We start from the raw sequence: 19,154 nt of genomic DNA, 5'->3' as shown, positions 1-19,154 counted from the left end.
TCCAAAATTCTTGAAGGGTTAATACATCTAGCTTATTTTTTTAAAATATTTTATCTATTTGAGACAGTGAGTGAGTGTGAGAGAAAGAGCATGAGTAGGGGGGAGAGGCAAAGGGAGGGGGAGAAGCAGGCTCTTGGGTGAGCAGGGAGACCAATACAGGGCACAACCCCAGGACCCTGGATCTTGACCTGAGCCAAAGGCCAATGCTTAACCAACTGAGCCACCCAGACGCCACTAGACCAAGCTTATTAATACCCGAAGTGTGGTCCCTGGGCCCCCCACTTGGGGGCTTGCTAGAAATCCAGGCCCCCACTCCAGCCAGATCCAGAGAATCTGAATCTACATTTTCGCAAGCTCCCTAGAAGACTCTTATGTACATTTGAAATGGAGAAGCACTGATTTTAAATTAACTATTAGGTTTTTTGAAACCTTAACTCAAAACAAAGCCATATGCTTACTCTAAATGATAAAGAAAAGGCTTAAAGAATCTGATGAGTACCCCCATAAGCTGTGGAATTTGTGCCTACATTTTGATTTGTCTTTTTTTTCCCCTACTCCATATAACATAAGCAGCACTTAGAACTCAAATACGAGCTGTGTCTGCCTAGGGCTAACCAGGATCGTACCACTGCTACAAAGGAAATGAGCTCAATCCTTTTTTAAAAATTGAGATATAATTGACATGTAAGAATGCATTTAATTCTTAACAGGTCAATTAAGTGCTTTACCAAGAGAAAACCTGGCTGGGTGAAGGCTGGGAAGAAGGTATTCACACAACAGAGAATAGAAACACAGTTTGTCTCACTTAATAACTGTTATTTCTGAAAAACATGATTAGTACTTTAAGTCCTCGTTTTCAACACTCTCTGGAAATCAGTTTCGTCACCTACACAAGTACCAGCCACTCAGCCCTCACTATTGTGCTTCAGGAGCCTTCAAGTGCTTTGTACACTTTAACCTATGAATGTTCCCAGAGATTCTCTGCGGCAGGGATTTACAATGTCCACTTTGTGGATGAGGAAACTGAGGCTCAGAGTCTGATTGATGAAACCAAAGACGATTCCTAGGTCTGTTTGACAGGAGAACCCTCAAGATGGAGTTTTGGCCAAGTCACTTGGGAGCATGTGCTCCACGGCCCAGCTGCATCAGAGCACACAAGCTCAGGTGGCTGTTTCACCTGGACTAGTACTTTAAAAGAAAAAAAAAAGGCTTTAATGAGGTGTAATTTACATACCCTAGAATTCCCAGTATGTAACTTTTAAGATGGTAAGGAACACAAGCATTTATGGAAATAAAGATGTCCTTTTCACTCTAAAAGAAGAGCCAAAGATTTGGTGACCCCGGTTGGGCAGGTCTCCAGGGAGCCCCACGGAGTCAAGAATGCCTACCTTGGATTCCATACAGCCGGTTGAGGCGTGACCGCCGGGCCTCATCAGTATAGGGGACAGCAAGCCAGGGCATCTCACTGAAGTACTGTTTGAATGAGTCCTCTGACCTATAGAGACACACATGGAAGAAAGGCTCTATTATCCCTGAAAGAACCACTGGAGGGTCTACCAAGTTATGGCCAGGGCTCTGCAGAAGCCAGGGCCTCGAACTGTCACACTCCTCAGACACCAGGCTACGAGAGGTAATTATTTTAATCTTCCTGGTGTATCCCAGGAAGCAACAGCCTCCACACAACAGGCAGATGTGAACTAGACTGCCAGGCCATTTCAAGTAGCTTGCTCCTCTGGATCCCAGGTTAACTCATGCTCAACTTCTTATTTGTCAACACAGATAGCTGGTACCTTCATAAGAAGCCTAGATGTACACACAGACACTGCATGTCCACTGATCTTTCTAATCTGTGCATATGACTGTGCTGTGTACGAGAAGACACTTTTCACCAAGCATAAGCCTATGATTCTTTTTTTTTAATTTTTTTTTATTTTTATTTATTTATGATAGTCACAGAGAGAGAGAGAGGGGCAGAGACACAGGCAGAGGGAGAAGCAGGCTCCATGCACCGGGAGCCCGATGTGGGATTCGATCCCGGGTCTCCAGGATCGCGCCCTGGGCCAAAGGCAGGCGCCAAACCACTGCGCCACCCAGGGATCCCAAGCCTATGATTCTGTGTATTAAAAACTCTAGGAATGACAGATCTAACCAAAGCGATAAAAAAACAGATCAGAGGCTCCCTGGGATTGCAGTTTGAGGGTGGGGACTGACTGGGAAGGGGCAAGGGGCATCTTGTGCATGATGGAGATGTTCTATACTTAACTGTGATGATCTCAGGGGTACCTACATGAGGCAATTTTCATTGAATCGTACACCCAAAATGTATTTTGTATGTGAATTATACTTCAATAAAGTTGATGCTGTATAAAGCTTTAAAAAAAAGAAACTGCCCCATGGGACACCTGGGTAGCTCAGTGGCTGAGTATCTGCCTTTGGCTCAGGGCATGATCCAGAGATCCTGGATCGAGTCCCCAATCAGGCTCCTTGCAGGGAGCCTGCTTCTCCCTCTGCCTATGTCTCTGCCTCTCTTTCTCTGTGTCTCTCATGAATAAATAAAAATCTTAAAAAAAAAAAAAGAAAGAAAGAAAGAAACTGCCCCATGTGGCATGCCTTTAAACTTCTCCCCAGTCACATGCAGAGATGGGGATGTGGGGAGCAGCAGGGCAAGACCACGGGCCAGTAAACCGAGCATGGCATAGTGGAGACATCAAAGATACAGAATGCCCTCAGTGTGTCAGCATCCCAGAGAACCTTCTGTGAACAGGGATTTAAGAAGCAGAAGCACCTGGTGGCTCAGCCTGAATCAGGCTAAAACCAGCAAGAGGGCACACGCCAGAGGAAGTTGAGGGGAAAAGGACCTGATGTACTCCAGGAGGAGTTAGCCCTTCTTGTTTTTAGGACACCCCCCAGGCAAAGTACATGGCCAGAGTGAAGGAAAATTAGGGCAGAGCCATCCCAGACAGGTATCACATTCCACTAGCTTCTGGCTCTTTTCGTTCCATTCTTCCCCTCCACGCCCTTTCATCACGATCCAAAACACTGAACAAATCAGAAAACTGTGCCCTAATCTCAAGTGACCCAGGCCGGAAGTGGGACATGCCCCGATATTTACAGCTAAGATAGGTTTTTCTTGGCGTCCCTTCAGATAATTGTGTGAGAAGATCTGAAATGCATCTGTCCATCTGCCATTCACCCCAACCCCCACCTCCATGTTCTGCACTTAGGAGGTGAGACATGTAAGGCAGGAGAAATGCATGTTAACCACCTCTGGAAAAGGGAACTACACAGCCACCTTCCCCAGCACACATTACCTGTCCGCACTAACAAAGATGATCTCAAATTTCTGGCCTGCCTCCTTGATCTTCCGGTAAGATTCCACCAGGACCCGGGTGAGGCTTCGGCAAGGTGGACACTGAAAGAGGAGAATGGGATCCTGCGGCTTGATGCTGTCTTTTGCCTTCCCATTTCCCAGCCACTTGCCAACAGAGACTGGGCGAGCAGGACTGCGGTGGTGAAACCCAGCTTACTAAAGAGTCAGAAACAAACATGCCTCTCGGAATGGCAAGCATCCAGCACAGGCTCCTCCCATCCCACAGCATGCCAGCAGGTGAACCCCCTGGAGACTGGCTAGAAGCTTCATCGGAATGGGTTAGGAAGACTGTCCTCAGGCCAGTCAAAAGAAGTCATCTTCTTGCTGCTATTATCCTTCATGATAATAAGCACCCACAGCATGTCAACACCTCTGGTGCAGAAGGAAGTAAGAACACCGGGAAGTCATGGCCTCGCAGTCAACGCTTCCAAAAGCCAACCACAACTGGTCTTGGCAGCACTGTCACTGCTTCCTCCCGTCTGGACTAACGAGGAACTGACCACTCACCCAGTGTGCGGAGAAATAGACTCCCACGTGAGACCCCTCCAGGCTGCTGCTCTCCAGGGACTGGCCATTATTTCTAAGCAAGGGACCTGCAATGACTTCCCTGAAGGGCTTAGGTCCCCAAGGGAATTCCAAACCTGAAAGAGGCAACAGGTGGTGAGAAGGTTAAGACCCTTCCTTGTGGTTTCTGACCCAGCTTTATCATCAAACAGTATTTGTTAACATGTGCAGAGGATCTAGAGCTAAAACACAGAAACAAAGGCAGAACCCGTTCATGGCAGAGCCCTACCCACCTTCAACACAATGGTTCCCAAACCTGGGTGATCACAGGGTGCATCTCCTGAGGGGCTTCTGGAAAATATGGAAGCCTGGGTCACACTCTGCGTCTTGGGATCTGGGGCCAAGGCTGAAGAGATATGTCCAACATAAAGCAACACAGACTCCCCAGGTAAGTCTGATGATGTGCCAAGTTGGGGAATCACTGCCTTGTGTAAGAATCATGAGTTTCTTCAAGTCCAACCCTGGAATCTCAGTGGCTCCCAACTCTGACAGCATTTTAGAATCAGCTGGGGGAATTTTAAAATATGATGCTCCTGGGGCCCACCCCCAGGGATTCTGATGCAGTTGGTCTGGGTCGGGGCCCAGGGAACCAAATGAGAATTAAATCCAGTAAAAGGAAAGAGTAAAACTCACTCAACCCAGATGTTCTACATTCTGATGACACTTAAGCCCCAGGCAGGAAGAGCCACAGAATAGTGTTTTCTCACAGGGTGGTCCATGGACCACTGCCTCCAAAATCGCCTGGGTGGGTGGGGGATGGGAGAGGCACAGACCATTTAAAAATGTTAAGTGGCCAAGCCCACCCTGAAACAAACAGCCCCAAACATCTCTGGAGGGGACTGACCACTATTTCTAAGCAAGGGCCCTGCAATGACTTCCCCCTGAGGGCTTAGGGCTGGGAAATCTGCATTTTTAACAAGCTCAGAGTAGTGTGTGTGTGTGTGTGTGTGTGTGTGTGTGAGATTTGAGAAGGTAAAGACTTGGTTCCACCAAGCCTTTGTTTTTACTGAGGGTAAATCTTTAAAGCAGGTGAAAATTTTCCTAGGAAAATTTGTTACCAGGGTTGAATCCTCTAATTAATAAGTGAGAAAGGGAAGACCTTAGGATGCTTTTCTGACTCCAGTGCAGAGAGGAAAGAACCAGACCTGGCACAGAGCAACAAACAAGGAAGCTACAACCCCACTGGTCTCTGCGGTCTGTGGCAGGGCAGGGAGTCTGAGTCCTACCCAGGCTCAGCCTGTGACAGAGGCCAATGGAGGATTACACTTGCTCAGAGAGAGCACTCCTCTCTCACCTCTCCCACGGGCATTTCCTCTAAATGAGGAAAGTGAGCAGGACATCATCGTCCAGGGAGCAGGACGATGGTAAGAGAAGCCTACCCAGTGTACGGGCACCCACCCACCAAGGCCAGTCAGCAAGGCCAAGGCCACAGGACTGGGCTGGCACCAAGAAATGAGGCTGGTCACCCCTGAGGCCAGGAGAGCAACACAGAGGCTGTGACTTTGCTATGGTAGGATTTTAAAGAGACAAAAACCTCACAACTGCTGAGTTTGCCTCTAATTGCTAAGGTGGCAGCTGCCATGGACACAGCACCAGAAGTCAGTCTCTGGGCTCTTGCTGTTTCTCAACAGCCTCCTCAGCCCTCAAAACAGAACTTCCTTTTTCTGATTCCATCTCCTTTGACCCATGAATTTAAAAAGCCCCCAGGAGGGACATTCTGATCTCTTTAAAAATCTTAACCATGACCTGGAGAATTCTATAATTTCATCACGAGAAGATCCGCCAGCCAAGTAAATCCACTCATATATATTTTATCAGTATGTCCTCTACCAATGGCGATGAAGTCAGGGTCGGGGGACAGAGCAGGGAGTACGGGATGGACATGCCAAGGTCCTACCTTCTGGGTCATCACGGATCACCAGCAGCCCATTCCTGCACACGACCTTCCCGGTGGTAGCATCTAGGAATATTAGCGATGGAATGTTGGAAATTCGATATTTGTTCCAAAGTTTCAGCTGTTAAGAAGAAAAGAGAAAGAGATGGTTCAGCCCTAACTGCATTAATTGCAGCATCCTTTTGAGCCCCTCCCGGGCCTGACGGGCACACGAACTGGAAAACACTGAAAACAGATCAACAAACAAGGAAGCTACAACCCCACTGGCCTCTGCAGTCTGTGGCAGGGCAGGGGGTCTGAGTCCCACCTAGGCTCAGCCTGTGACAGAGACCAACGGAGGATTACACTTGCTTGGAGAGAGCACTCCTCTCTCACCTCTCCCACGGGCATTTCCTCTAAAAAGCATGAAGATGAAGATGTATTGGGAAATGAACTACACATGCACCCCCAACACCAGATGGTTAAGGCAGGAAGGGAGGCCCTTTATTGGTGTTTCTCAACCCTATCAGCAGGCAGGTGCTCCCCTGCTTCCCAGCTCTGCTGGGCCTCTGAGCCCCAGGGGACAGGGGACAAGGGTACCCAACAGAAGACCAAGTAGCTAGAATCTGGCCCCTCTGCTCCACTGCATTCCTACACTTGGAATATCGGCAGTGGCTGTGTGTGCCATCCACCCACAACCACAAAGGAACAACATCCTGAGCCAGCCCCAATCCTCAGCTCTTGGTGCCACTCCAAACAGCCAACTTGTTAGAGGAGCAGGGTCTAGGAGGGACAAGGCTGAGGAAGCATGAATGCACCAGCCCAGGACAGGGCACAGAGTGTGGGCCAGCTGTTATTTGCTCCCAGCCATCAGGGTGAACACCATTCAGGTGGGCCACTGTGTGCTCTGGCATTTAACTGCCAAAGCCAGAAAGCAATCTAACTAAACAAAATGTCCAACCACCAAGGCAGCTCCAGAGAAGAAAAAAGCCAGGGGAAATGGAAGAATGGCCCACTGGTGATTCAGCCACAGCCTCCCTTCCGGGGGCCAGAGGCCCACACAGGGGAGCCAGTCGCCTGGGCATTGGCAGAATGGGACACGGATGAGGTCAAAGGGAAGCAGGCACCAGAAGGCCAGCTGTACAGAGCAGATTATTATTGTTTTTAATTCAATCCCGAGCAGCAACAGAGTCGGGTGGAGTATCTACCAACAAATGTTAGGCTTCCCCTGGCTGTGGAGACCTGGGTCTTGGCAGGAAAGGCTGTGGGACTCTACCTCAAAGTTAGGGAGTCCCGACTCTCCAATGGGTTCCCAAACCAGCCCTTAGAGCAAGAGCAAGTCTGCACGTATAGTCTGTACTGCCCAGAATTGCAACATTCCAGGGAAACCTGATATAGGCCACAGATTCAACATTTTTTAGAAGAGGTTCAACAACAGAGTAAGACCATTCCACTGTGGGGATCAGTTCTGTAAGTTTGCTACTGCAAGGATCCAGCCAGGTTAATAGTTTTAGAAGGGGGCATGGAGGAAGATGAAGGAATTTCTCTAGTTTAAAAGGTAATTGTTTGGGGGGAGAAAAGTCATTATTGGGAAAAGTAAGAAACACACAACAAACCATAAAAGCTGAGTAAAAATCACCCATGACTCATCACTTACAGAAGCTTGGACAATTTTCTATTTCCACCAGCAGCAAACAAGAGAGTCCATTTCTCAGTATTCTTACCAATATTAGTTTTTTTAATTTGGCAGGAAAAAATGATGCCTTGTTTTTGTTGGTTATCTTTTGCTTATTGATATGTAGGCATTCCATGTCTCCCTATAGTAAATACATTGTTTCTTCCCAATATATTTTGTGACTGGTAAGTGCTAAAATTCATTCAACAGATATTAAATGAGCACTTACTACGTGCCAGCCCTATGCTAAGCACAAAGAATACAAGATAGAACAAGGCAAATGAAGGGGCTGTCTTCACAGAGTTTCTACTCTAGTGGGAGACACAAATAACAAACAAGAATATAAACAAAAAAATAATTTCAGATACTTCATAAGAGAAAAGAGAGCAGAGTAAGAGCAAAGGCATGCTGAGGGGGAGTGGTACATATTTTAGAGAGTGATCAGGGAAGGCATCTTTGAAGAAAGAGCATTTGACCACAGACCCCTCATGTGATGGAAGTGAGTCACATGCGCCTGAGGGGAGGCCACCTGAGGACCAGGGAACCTGGTTAGAGGTTGGAAGGCAGACTGGCTGGGATGGAAGAGCCCCATGGAGTGAGGGAGGGGGCTGAGGTGAGGTCCAAAGGACACTCTTGACAGATCTTTAAGGCCCTGTGGTCCAATAAATATGATGGAATTTTACTCTAAGTGTAACAGGAAGCTATGGAGGGTTAAGCAGGGGAGTGGTGTGATCTGATTTACATTTTATTTTTTTTTAAAGATTTATTTATTTATTCATGAGAAACACAGAGAGAGAGAGAGAGAGAGAGAGAGACACAGGCAGAGGGAGAGGCAGGCTCCATGCGAGGAGCCTGATGTGGGATTCAATCCCGGGTCTCCAGGATCACACCTTGGGCTGCAGGCAGCACTAAACCACTGCGCCACCGCCACCGGGGCTGCCCTGATTTACATTTTAAAAGGTCACTTTGGCAGCCCTGAAGGAACAGCCCACAGAAGAAGACTAGGGGAAGGAAGGATCTGGAGAGGCCAGTGCAAATAGCTATGGCAAGAGTGGACAGCAGTGGCAGCCACCTCGGTTACAGCAGCAGAGTGAGGACATGATATATTTTGGAGACAGTCAATAGAGCAGGCTAACAAATTGAATGCGGGGAAGGGATGAGAGAAAGGAAAGGATATATTGTGGTTTTGGGGTTTAAGCAAAAGGGTGTCAAGGGGTCCCACTGACCAAGATGAGGAGCAATGGGGTAGGAGAAAGCTTGCAAGAGAAAAAAAATCAAGACGAGACAGGTCAATCTGAGGTGCCCACTAGATGTGCAAGTGGAGACTGCAAGTAGGCACGTGGACAAATCTCTGGGGGAGCCAGAGTGGGGGTCATGAGATCTATCAGGGATCATCATCCAGGCAGCCTGGATGCTGTTTGGGGTCACAGGCCTGGTGAGGTTATCCAGAGAGAGGGCATGGCCACAGAGGAGAAAGCACCCCAGGGGCAGAGCCAGGGACCACCCATGAAGATTAAGGAGTGACAAGTGACATGAGAGGAAAACAGGGAGACTCTGATGTCCCGAAAGGCAGGTGACAGAACTCTTCTGGGGAGGAGAGAGTAGACTCCTGTGCCAAATGCTACTGAGATATTGAGTACGATGAGGACAGAGAACTGACCCGAGAATGTGGCAACTAAGGTCATCTGTGACCTTGACAGGTCAAGAAGGAGTCAGGGGCATGAGGATGAAAGAGCAACTGGAAGCGGGAGGGACTGGGGTGCAGCTCTGCCTAGCACAGACACCTAGAGTCCGCTGGCCAACACGAAAACAGGAGCTAAGGTGGTGACTATAGACAACTTTCTTTAAGGGTTTTGCTGTAAAGGGAGCAGACTAGAACTGTAGCTGGAAAAACACATGATGTGGTCAGGGGTGGATATATAGATGGAAGATACTCAAACATACATTGTTGGAGATAACCCAGATGAGGAAAAAATTGATAAGGAAAAATGCAAGAACAAAGTCCTTGCATAGGCCAGAGGGTGGGATCGAGATCACAAATAGAAAGGTGAAGCTGTAAAACAGCTAACTTTTGAAAGCACATTCTTATTTCAAAGCACATTTTAGCCTGAATAGAAAGCCAAGCTATTTGCACATAAAGATAACTTTATCCTCTTTCTCCAACAATTATACTATTTACTTCCTTTTTCTTATAGAACTACATTGGCTGGAATTTCCAGAACAAAACAGTAAGTAGTAAGCACCTCTAACTCCTACCCAATCATGATCTTTTACTTTCAGATGTAATATCAACCATTGGTGTGAGACAGATACTCTTCAACATGGTAAACAAAATAGTCTTGAATATTACTCAGCCATAAAAGGAAGGGGATTCTGACACATGTTACAACACGTATGAAACTTCAGGACACTGTGCTAAGTGAAAGAAGCCAGTCACAAAAAGACAAACACTGTGTGACTCCATTTATGTGAGGTACCTAAAGTAGTCCAATTCGCAAAGATTGAAGTTGTAATGGCAGTTGCCAGGGGCTGGGGGGACAGTGGACATGGAAGAAATGTGGCATTGTTAATGGGTATACAGTTCCAGTTTTTTTTTTCCTTTAAAAATGTATTCATTTATTTGAGAGAGAGAGAGGGAGAGAGAAAGCAAGCAGGAGGAGGGACAGAGAGAGAAAGAGAGTCTCAAGCAGATTCCCTGCTGAGCACAGAGCCTGGCATGGGGCTGGATCTCACGACTCCGAGATCACGACCTGAGCCAAAATCAAGAGTCGGGCACTTAACTGACTTAGCTACCCACGCATCCCTCCAGTTTCAGTTTTACAAGATCAAGAGAGTTACAGAGATCAGTGGTGGTGCTGGTTGCACATCAATGTGAATGTATTCAACACTACTGAACTGTACACTTAAAAATGGTTAAGATGGTAAATTTTATGTATGTATTTTACCACAACTTTAAAAAAATGGCCTTCCATAACATTTTGACCAACAGTTTTATCAAAAACGGATGGTTAAGGATGCCTGGGTGGCTCAGTGGTTGAGCGTCTGCCTTTGGCTCGGGGCATGATCTCGGAGTTCCAGGATCGAGTCCCACATCGGGCTCCCTGCATGGAGCCTGCTTCTCCCTCTGCTTGTGTCTCTGCTTCTGTGTGTCTCTCATGAATAAATAAATAAAATCTTTAAAAACAAAAACAAAAACTGGATGGTTAGTTTATGCTTATTCTTTTGATCCATTGCAATATATTTCATTAGTTTAACTCCAGGGTTAAACCATCCTTGCCTTCCAAGAAGAAATCTTCTTGGCTCATGTGTATTGTTACGGGATCACAACTATCATATATTCCCTGGGGCTTGGGGCTCCCATAAACAAATGGCATTAGGTAACAAAACTTTCTTTATGGGTAGCTAGACTATTCCCTGAAGAAAGTTACAGTCTGTGAGCCTTAAATATAAAAATGGAAGATTCAACAGGATTGTAATAGACTGCTTTGTGTGTAGGCATGCATATTGTATTTGAAATGTAAGCATGTGTTGGCTCTTGGCTAGATATTTTTATTTTTATTTTTTATTATTTTTTAAAGATTTTATTTATTCATTAGAGACACAGGGAGAGAGAGGCAGAGACACAGGCAGAGGGAGAAGCAGGCTCCATGCAGGGAGCCCGATGTGGGACTCGATCCCGGGTCTCCAAGATCAGGCCCTGGGCTAAACAACTGAGCTACCAGGGCTGCCCTTGGCTAGATATTTTTAAAGGAAGGGTGGGTTTTGGTACCTGGGCTACCTAGCACCTAAATGCTTAGTCACCCGTCAGGACTGTTCCCCAGCTGACATAATAAAAGGAGGGCTTGTGGCCTGGCCCGTTGGCTAGGGGTACCCTGAGAGCATTAGTACAGTACTTTTTAAGACTCTAAAAACAAAGATGCTGTCTCTCTACCCCACCCCCACAGATAAAAAAGAACAATTTGTTCTGGGTCCCTCATGTAGGCAGAGGGACCTACACACCCTTCCTCTGCCCCACCCCCAATCACCAGAGATAGTTCTTTTTTCTCAGTATCCTTCTTGGAGAGGTAAGAAAATGTACCCCCTTAACCCTTCCCATGACTCCCTCCCTAGGGATTTCCCCCCTTTCTTTCCTACTGGGTCTCAAAGAAGATAGGAGGTCTTGGCTTGTGTTTTATCCCTGGTTGCTGGATCTTTTGTTCTAAATAAATACCCACTGGTTCAGTAGAAAATATGCTTTTAGACTCATATCAGTCACTGAAAAGTCCATCCTTTTGGAGACTACTACATCATGGTATAATTTTATATAATTGTGATTTATTGTGGAATTTCTGGCATTCATTGGTGATGTGCAGTCTGCACAGGACTGTCTTTTTCAGGCTGCAGTTGCTGGAACTGGTTGCTCAGAGTCTGTGCAGAAGGCACAGGAATGATCATTCTAACCATGTCCATTTTGATACCTGAATCAGAAAGCAAACCTTATGTTAGAAAAGTCATTGAGGTCTACTTTGATGATTCTCTTGTGCTGACTGGAAAGGAGAAATGCTTGAGTGTAAAGAAATCCCAAGACTCACTCCTGTGCCTTTTCATGTGTGTGTGTGTGTGTGTGTGTGTGTGTGTGTGTGACATCTCAAGTGCACTAAAGGTTTTCAAAGAGGCCTCTTAAAACAGTGGCTTCATAACCACGTTGGGGTCACAGACACTTTTGAGGATAAAAGCTACAGATCCTTTCCACAGAGAAAAATGCACATACACAAAAAAGTCTGCGTGTAATTTCACTGAGTTCATGAAGTCTTTGAAGCCTTTTAGTGAACTTGTCTGATTCCAAGTGGCCTATGGTCCCCAGGTGATGACCCCCTTGTCTTAAGAGTTCATTTTAGGGCATGGCTTGACCTTGGTTCAACTGAGAGAGCTATGCTATTACTCCATCCATAAAACTCCCTCTAATAAAAATCAGCATTTGCCTAAATTCTGAGATGATGCAACAGTGAAGGGTAGGAGGTGATATTCTCACAGCACGCGGCCGCTATGCTCCTGAACTATTGGAAATGCCTATCTCCTGTGGCCTCCAATTCATCTTCTGCCTTCAGGATCTTCTGCTGAAGATCAGAACCACCCAGGACTGAGCACTAACTGTACTTATTTTTAAGGATCCCTAAGGAAGGAGTTCCTATTCCTTCTTAGTGTGATAGTAGAACATCTCATCAGAGTCAGGAGCCAGAGCCAGTGCTTTCTCACTCTCTTAAAGTTCCTTCTTGGGAAGAAATCTGGTAGCACAGAATGAAAATGGGCTCCAAGGGGCCCGATTTACATCCTGGCCCTGACCTCTCAGTGGACGTCACTGGTGACATGATTTTACAGTTGGGGCAGGTCACACCTGCTTGCCTCACATGGTAATGCCAACATATCAGGACCAATTTGGAACTTAAATGAGGTGATGTGTGTGGAGATACTGTGAAAACCAAAGCACTGTACACATGGGACACATTGCTAATATCCGCATCAAATTTATGCTTATTCCCCCCTTGTCTTGTCAGCATCCTCTTCAGAAAAACATTTTCCTGTCAACTCTATTGTAAAGTTAATCAATCAACTGTATAGTTAGTAGGCTGTATATAAAACTCCCCAGAAAACAGGGTTTTCCTTCTGTAGCGAGAGGTATTTCTACCATAAGCACCTTCTGCAAAACATATACCTATTTTTCGGCCAGTTTTATGAGGTCTGTTTGTTTCCCCCACCCCCTCTTTTCTGCCTTCCACTTCCCATTCTGGGATTTGAAGATTTTAAAGGGCATCTGGAGATTGTTCTGAACAGACTCTGTGGACTTTGCTCTTCTCTCAGAACTCTGACAATGTGTGACGCATGTGATTCTGACGGGACTCTCTGGAACTTTCTGCTCGGTCTCCTTGCCTTCTGGCCGTGACCGTGGGGTGAAATGCAGTGTGGCCTTGACCAGAAGAGCAGGGTGGAGGAGGAGCCAAGGCCAGCGGCACCCATACCAGCGGACTTTGATCCAGACCCTGGAGGCAGAGCAGGACCTTGCATTCTGCTGGCCATAGAAGAAAAAGGCTCTGGGCAACCTCAGTACTTTGAAAGGGCCTCCCTGGCTGGCACTGCTGCAGCTGGAGGCAACCAAGTGATTTTCCCAACCAGTGCCTGCTCCCTCTCGGGTGACCATGTGGCCAAATGTCCACCCAGAGCTCACTTTGACAGCAGACTGGCTGCACCACCTCCTTTCAGAGCTGCCCAAAGGCCAGGTAACAAGGGCAGCAGAGGTCGCAGCAAACCCTCTAAGCTTAGAGATCTAAGGGCTTATAACTAGTTTGCCAGATTCAGAAGCAAGGCAACAAAGATGAAATGGAAAAAAAGGAAGAGAAGACAATATTAGTTCAACTTGGCAAAAATCAGTAAGGATGACAAAACGGGCTATCAAGTTACTTGAAAGTTCCATTCCTTGGCCTGGCGGCTGGTTCTAGTTAATGATTCCGAGGCTGTGGTTGGAGCTATCATCCTAGGAATGCCGGCCAAAAACATTTCTCCAGTGACCCATGAAACAATGAAGCAAGTATCAAAAGGGACAGAGCTGGGAACTGGGAAACTGCAAAAGTGCACACTCTAGAACCGAGCTCATCTGACGCACTGGGGGGATTTGTCAGCACCCACAGATGCCACAGGGAGACTCAACCTGATGATTTCCCAGAAGCCCCAACTCCAGAGGGTGACTCAGAATCTGCCTCTCATTCCAAGGACTGGGCCTTGCACTTGACTGGGGGGTTCAAGTTTTTATTTCTCAACAGCTGCTGCAAATCTATGGGATCAAGCCAAAGCTAACACAGATGTAAGATTCATCAGCAACCTCCTCAGCAAGGTTAGTGCAGCCTTCTCAGACAAGCCTTCCCCCTGCTCTTCCACCTAATGCTGACCACAGAGACACCATCCTTTCTGTGAGCAGCATTTGAAAACAGGCTTAAAAGCATCCCCACCCTTCCCAACAGAACACTACTAAAGCTCATTATCTATGCAGTCTGAGAAAACAATCCCCACCCACCAATGTGGAGGCAGTCTGTAACGCTAGAGGTTACTTAGCATAGGCTCTGGAGCCAGGCTGGCCCAGGTCTAATTCTGCTCTGGCCACCTGCTGGTTGGTGACCTCAGACAAGCTACATGACTTCTCTCTTGGTTTTCTCATTTGCAAAATGGGGATAACAGTACCTATACTTTACTGGATGTTGTGAAGATTTGATATGTTCCAGAAAGTGCTTAGAACCGAGCCTGGAATACATGAGGTACTACATGATTATAGTTAGCTGCTGTGATTACTATCGATTATTATTGTTGTTGTTGCTGCTACTGTCATCTCAGGATCACTCTCAATGCTCCAGCAGGACCTTGTCCCAGAGGTAAGACCAAATCTTGCTTCTGAGGCATGATTCCAGTGTGATCTGTCCTGTAACTGAAATTTTAGCTTGGTACAGCTGTTGGTTGGCTAAGTGCAGGGCCGGACACATGTTATGTGCTCACTGAATGATGGGGGAATGGATCAGGGGATGAAGGTCTAGAAGGAAGGGAGGGAAAGAACACTGTCGAGGGGCCAGCCAGACTGAATGCCTCACTTAGCAACCATGTGCAACTGCTTAGAGGGCCCCCTGATGACCAAGACTCTTCCCAGTTCCTTGGGATAGTTGGAGACCCAGAAGGCTTTTTATATTTATGTAAAAAGATTTTATTTATTTATTTTAGAGTGAGACACAGAGATAACAACAGAGAGCACAAGCAGGGAGGAGAGGGAGAAGCAGACTCCCCGTTGAGCAGGGAGCCTGGGATCATGACCTGAACTGAAGGCAGATGCTTAACTGGCTAAGCCACCCAGGTGCCCTCCCAGAAGGCTCTTTAAATTGAAAAATAAATTGCCCAAAACAAGTGCTGGTGGAATTAGAGCTCTTCTTCCTTTCTCTGGTGGGGTCTTTGATCTCTGCACCCTCCTCACCTTCCCATCTCTCCTTTACCTGAAGCCAACACAGAAAACCAACCAGCAGGTGAGACCAAAGGAAAGAGCCAGGTGGATGGACCAGGCTGATTACAAGAAATCAAAGCCCTCCTCAAGGATTTGCACTTAGGAAGCTGGAGTAATGATCAATGCTCCCTTCACCATAGCTCTTTCAGAAGGAGGGCCTGTGCTCCAACCATCACAGAGCATAAGGTTCAGAAAAGAACACATCTACCCTGCTTCCTGCAGACAAAAGTAGCAGGCATTACATGTGTCACACACACTCCTTCTGGGTTCATCTCCACCACTCCAGGCTATACTAAACACAAAAGACAAGACTGGGTCAGAGGGACATTAAAAATTTATTCTTCATTACTCTAAATGTCAGAACAGTTAAGTTTTCTAACCAACAGACTGCTGACCTAGCTGGGCTATATGATATGATATTAGGTGTCGCTGCCTTACAATATTAAAGTGCAGCAGGAGAAATGACGGGGGTGAAATACTGTGTCTGCCTTCAGGAATCTTATAGTTTACAAGTAAAAAATGAATAAAATGGTAAGTGTTACATTTTATCTATTTTACTACAATTTAAAAAAAAAAGAACCATGACTACTTTTGTCCAGACATGGGGCAGATCACGGCAAGGAACAAACAGTGTAAGGAGTGCAAGAAGGAAAGCTGGCTTCATCTCCATTAGGGAATATGCCAGGAATGGCTCTGTGTGTTGAACACACCCACGCTTTCAAACACTCTCTGTATAACATTTATTCCGAATTGGGGTGGCCACAAGAACCAACAGCTCATGGCTGAGTTGGATCTTGTTGGTCAGTCCAATCTTTGGTCATTACTTTTGTTGGAAGGCAGTACGGTATAGGTAGAACAGTTAAGAACATGGTTCTGGAGCCAGACTGTCTGGATTCAATCAGCTGGGTGACATTGGGCAAGTTATTTCATTTCTTGGAACCTCAATTTTCTCATGAGTAAAATAAGAATCATAGTAATAATAACTACTTGTATATTGTGAATGTGAGAATTCACTGGATTATATGTGCACAACACTCAGAACCCTGCCTAGTACCTAATAAGTGTTCAATAAATGGTAAAAATGGTGATGTTGATTATGATGCTCCTATGATGGTTCTAAAGAGAAAAATGTGGTGACCCATCTAACTCCTGCTTATTTGCACCCATGTCAGCTGCCAGTTCCCATTCTGTGGAGGGGGTGGAGGAAATGACTTCATGGGCCTTGTATCACTTGGGATACCCACAGATAGAGGAACTGGGCCAGGAGACAACCCAACACAGTGAGTAAATGCCAGTCACTCACTGATGGTGTGTGGACTTCTTAAGTTCTTAGGAGCCTCACTTTGCTTTCCATGAATTCTTTTACAACAGAAATCACTTTGCCACTGGTAGGGGAGGTGCCGAATCTGATACGCTTCTTCTTCCTTTTATCTCTTTAACCAAGAGATGTCTGGTGTAAAGATGTCTTATCAGCAGCCAGCCTCCCACCATACACCTCACCAGTCAACAGTAAGCCATGTTTCCACCTTAACCTGTGACTTTAGAGTGCTGTCAAATACACGACTGATTCCCAGAATAAAGGGCCACATACTGTCTTCTCCTAGGTCGGGCCCAAAACTACCACTGCCCCTTAATCCTTCTTCCAAGGGGATTGTTGCTTTCTGGCAGCCCCACAGCTTCACTGTGTCAAGTTGGGAAGCAGTGCAGCAGGCAAGGGCTCAGGCTTTGGTGGCACACAACATCAGTTTGAACCCTGGCTCTGCCTACCTTGGACAAATCACTTTGTCTCTCCAAGCTTCATTCTCTCCAATCGCAAAATGGTCCCGTGGTACCCATCTCCTAGGGTTACTATGAGAATAATACATATATATGTTCAGAACTGCCCCTGGCACACAGCAAGCACTCACACAAGAATACTTCTAATGTGTGCCCTTCCAGTTTTTACATCAGAAAGCCCATCTAGGACAATGGGCCCTGCACAGGGTCAGACATCAAGAGCATTAAGTAGGTAGTAATTGACTGTGGTGATCAGGATACCATAGTGCCACTGGTCCCTGCCAGGGCTGGGACCCAGGATGACCCACACAAATCAGCACGAGAAAGTACAGAATATTCTACAAGAGAACTTCGGCCAGAGGCTAAGCGGATCAAGCCCGACAAAAGAAGGGGAAAACAGAAGAGTCTCTACTTCTCCAGTAACAACTCTGGGCAGGTGGGCAACAGCTCCCCTCTTCATAGAAAGGAAGGCAACATTTCAGACTAGCACCCAGTCTGTGGATCCTTCTCTCTGTGAACTGACAGAAATCAACTAAGAAATGCTCACAAGCACCAGAGACACAAGGGGATGATGGTGGCCATGCTGGCGGGCATGAGGAATTTAAAAATAAAAAAGTAGTGTCTCCCACGGCTTTGAAACCTGGGTCTAGCGGCAGTGGGCTGCAGTCTTGTGATTCTGGTGGCAAAGAGTAGGGAAAGGAGGCCGCATCCCACACGCAACCACCAGGCAAAGAGGCTGACAGGGAATGAAAGCACATTCTAAAGCATCTGTGGCTGTCTCTTCCTCTCCTCAGGAGTCGCTCACCAAGCAACTCTGCCACCAAACTTCTTTTTAGAAAGCTGCACCTTTGGGTCAGCCTCAATCAATAACAACAACAAATTACCAAGATTGGAAATGATGCCCACAAAGGGCACCTGAGTGGCTCAGTTTGTGAAGAGTCTGCCTTTGGCTCAGGTCATCATCTCAAGGTCCTGGGATTGAGCCCCACATCAGGCTCCCTGCTCAGTGGGGAGCCTGCTTCTCCCTCTCCTTCTGCCCCAGCTCCTGCTCCCCCTGCTTGTCCTCAATCTGTCACATGAATAAACAAAATCTTTAAAAAGAAAAAAAGAGGGATGCCTGGGTGGCTCAGGCGTCTGCCTTTGGCTCAAGGCATGGTCCCGGGGTCCTGGGATGGAGTCCCACATCAGGCTCCCTGCATGGAGCCTGCGTCTCCCTCTGCCTGTGTCTCTGCCTCTGTGTGTCTCTCATGAACAAATAAATAAAATCTTTAAAAAAAATGAAATGAAATGATGCCCACAAAGACAAAAAATGTAAATATTTTCTTCTTACCCTTTCAAAATTGCTGAAATGTAAAAATCTTTCTTTTTCCCCCCAAAATATTTCTTAGTCACTCTAGTTCCCTATGGCCTTGGAGAATCTCGTTCTTGAATACTTGGAACCTGGTATCATTTGTAACACTAATTAAAGAGGTTCGTTGACTATGCTATACAACTTCCTGCCCTAATGACTCAACAAGCCAGGAGATGAGCAGTTTGTTGGGAGTACAAAGCGACATATGGCTGCCAAGTTCTTTCTGGCCAACACCACAGACGGAGGGAAAGGCTGTTCTGTTTCCCCGTGCTGCAGCTCTTACAAGCTGACAGAGGGATTTCCTAAAGTTCCATCTGGTACAAAAACCTCTACTGGGCAGAGTGGTTTGGAATAGTAAGAGGGTGGCTAGTAATAACAGACCAGGGCCAAATGCTGTACAGGCAGAAGGATTAAAGTGGCTGGGAGTTTGCCCATGAGACAGGACAAGGAGCCAGAGTCGGTCTGGAATCTGAGAGACCATGTCCCAGCTCCAAAGGCAATTGCTTAGGAAAGCCTGGGGGATGGAGGGACAGA

The 19,154-nt window shown here is 46.6% G+C and overlaps 1 protein-coding gene across 2 annotated transcripts in view; it reads right to left on the bottom strand.

Moving 5' to 3' along the window:
- Positions 1 to 19,154, bottom strand: part of NXN (nucleoredoxin) — a 153,754-nt gene that overhangs the window by 24,200 nt on the left and 110,400 nt on the right. For both annotated transcript variants that reach the window (XM_055321372.1, XM_055321380.1), the window contains exons 2-5: positions 5,832 to 5,949; positions 3,878 to 4,011; positions 3,312 to 3,412; positions 1,389 to 1,495 (exon numbers count right to left, since the gene is read on the bottom strand). In XM_055321372.1, the coding sequence (XP_055177347.1) occupies positions 1,389 to 1,495; positions 3,312 to 3,412; positions 3,878 to 4,011; positions 5,832 to 5,949 (460 nt within the window). The remainder of the gene's footprint in view (positions 1 to 1,388; positions 1,496 to 3,311; positions 3,413 to 3,877; positions 4,012 to 5,831; positions 5,950 to 19,154) is intronic.

This window comes from Nyctereutes procyonoides, unplaced genomic scaffold (genome assembly GCF_905146905.1).
Source record: "Nyctereutes procyonoides isolate TBG_1078 unplaced genomic scaffold, NYPRO_anot_genome, whole genome shotgun sequence".
Taxonomy (NCBI): Eukaryota; Metazoa; Chordata; class Mammalia; order Carnivora; family Canidae; genus Nyctereutes; species Nyctereutes procyonoides.
Note: the sequence above shows the minus strand (reverse complement) of the source record. Positions and strands in the feature narration are given on the sequence as shown.